This window comes from Amphimedon queenslandica, unplaced genomic scaffold, assembly GCF_000090795.2.
Source record: "Amphimedon queenslandica unplaced genomic scaffold, v1.1 AMPQUscaffold_7566_Cont20484, whole genome shotgun sequence".
Taxonomy (NCBI): domain Eukaryota; kingdom Metazoa; phylum Porifera; class Demospongiae; order Haplosclerida; family Niphatidae; genus Amphimedon; species Amphimedon queenslandica.
In genome coordinates, this window is record NW_003552151.1 from 1 (window position 1) to 2148 (window position 2148).

The window sequence follows — 2148 nt, forward strand, 5'->3', positions numbered from 1 at the left end:
TCAAGCGCTGCCTTAAATCAGATAACTAATAAAAAAGATAATAAGACAATATTTTAAAATACCAATTAACCTCTTTCTTGTGTTGATTAGATTCGGCTATTAAGTTTTGCTTGTCCTTGCCAGACTCCTCTTCCAATGCAGCTAACTGTCCCTTTAATTCCTTAACTTCATTGGATAACCCACTCACTCTTTCTTTCAGTGACAACTATATAAAGAGTATTATCTTTAATAATAATACATTGATTCTCTTTACTTCACGAATTGACGATTCCTTTGCAGTATCAATGTGCTTATCAATGAGAGTGTGAGCCTCTTTCAATGACTTCAATACAGTGCAGTATTCAACTCGAACATCAGAGAGCTGCTCCTGTAGCTGATGTGTCACCTCTCTCTCCTACAAAACAGTATGCATGCATAATACATGTACATATAATATGTACATGTACATGTGTATACTACATGTACATGTGTATACTACATGTCTGTTAATTAAACACACAATTGAATTAGCTGAATCAATATATATGCATGAAGCCTTGTACAATACACATGCAGTGTAATTACCACTCTCAGTTGCTGATCAATGTTTGTGGGTTTCTTCATCTCTATACCAACCTCTTCTGCTTTTAGTTTAGCCTAAAAATTAATAGATCAACAAGACATTACTTTATTACACTTACTTTAAGTTTGATGCAGTCTTTCTGGTAAGTATCCAATTCTTCCTTATACGAGTCAACAACACATTGCTGATGGTTGTTAGCAGTTGCTAGTCTGCCATTTAACTCTACTGCCTCCCTCACTTCAAGAACATAGGTAATATTAGTAATGTCAGATCAGTAGTATCAGTATAGCATACCATTTGATTCTAATGTCTCCAGTAGTTTAGTGACTTCAATTACTTTTGTCTCCATATCAACACACTGCTGTTCCATTTGACTCAACTGACTGTGATAATTCTCTTGTGAGACATTTAATACTTGAAGTGTATACTCCTATGTATATGTGTGTGCGTGATGTACATGTACGTGTATATCATGTGTATTAATGTCAAATAATTATGCACTAACTTGCTCACTGAGCTTCTTTTCTAAATTATACTTGATCATCTATAATAGACTGCATATAATATCTCTTTTTCATTTCCACTTACATGTAAAGCTCTTATTTCATCCTTCAGTGCTTGGAATTCCTTTTCCTTTCCTTCGAAGAGGCACTTTAGTTTAACCTTATGAGCATAAACGTATGCATACATGACTTGAATCTAACTATGAAATTCATCATAAACTCAAAAACTAAATTCATCACTGCACAATATCTCAATATTTACATGCATTGTACTACAAATTTAATAATGATTCTGATCCAAAAATTATTTACTTTCTCCTCCTCAAGCTGTTTCAACTGTTCATTGCATTTCCTCTCAGTCTCCTCCTCCAAGTGAGAGTGAGATTCCAACACTTCATTCAACTGCTGAGTTTGTTTCTCCTACAAGCCAAATTGACATAGCATACAATAAAACACTAGTGCATATAGTGTTGAGATGGTGTGTTAGATAAACATGCTCTGGCTTGTGAATTACTATACTTGAGCCATAAAAGGGAATGGGTCAGTTGCTTAAAGTTAATTCATAGCAGCATCGATGTCTATGTGATGAATATTCTTAAAGGGTGTGTTTGTTAAGAAGAGGCAATGGCACTTGTAATACTCCTTCTGTTTGCCTTCTTTGTCAATGAGGCTCAGGCTAAATGCAGTCAATCTGCCAGTCTAAGTGTATTCCTACTACAGTCAAACTCTCCTATTGAAGCAGATGAGATCAATAACTTAACAGACATAAAGAATGGCTTGGGGTATGAAGAGGATGAGTCCTGCTGTCTTTATTATGTGGAAGATAATGAAGGGAACGATGTGAATGTAACAGCTTGTAAAGACATTGAAATTGACAACGCTCTGGATGCTATCAATACCACTGAATACTATCATCATGTACTGGTACTGGGTAAAGAAGGAACCTCTTTAAACTACACACTTCACAAGACAAGGAACATTAATAGATACCTCGAAATTGATTATTATTATTACAAAGCATCAATCACATTAATTGGTAGAGGTAGTCCAACGATAAAGTTTTCAGGGATTTCTTTTAATTTT

The 2148-nt window shown here is 34.9% G+C and overlaps 1 protein-coding gene across 1 annotated transcript; it reads right to left on the reverse strand.

Moving 5' to 3' along the window:
- Positions 1–6: 6 nt before the first annotated feature.
- On the reverse strand, positions 7–2066 carry LOC105315856 (coiled-coil domain-containing protein 73-like; the record flags this gene model as incomplete). Its single annotated transcript, XM_020007348.1, has 9 exons — positions 1378–2066; positions 1151–1225; positions 1068–1106; positions 857–992; positions 681–799; positions 565–636; positions 254–394; positions 71–205; positions 7–25 (listed from the first exon to the last, which is right to left on the reverse strand). Coding segments are annotated over exons 3-9 (661 nt in total), but the record flags the coding sequence as incomplete, so codon positions are not given.
- Positions 2067–2148: the final 82 nt, after the last annotated feature.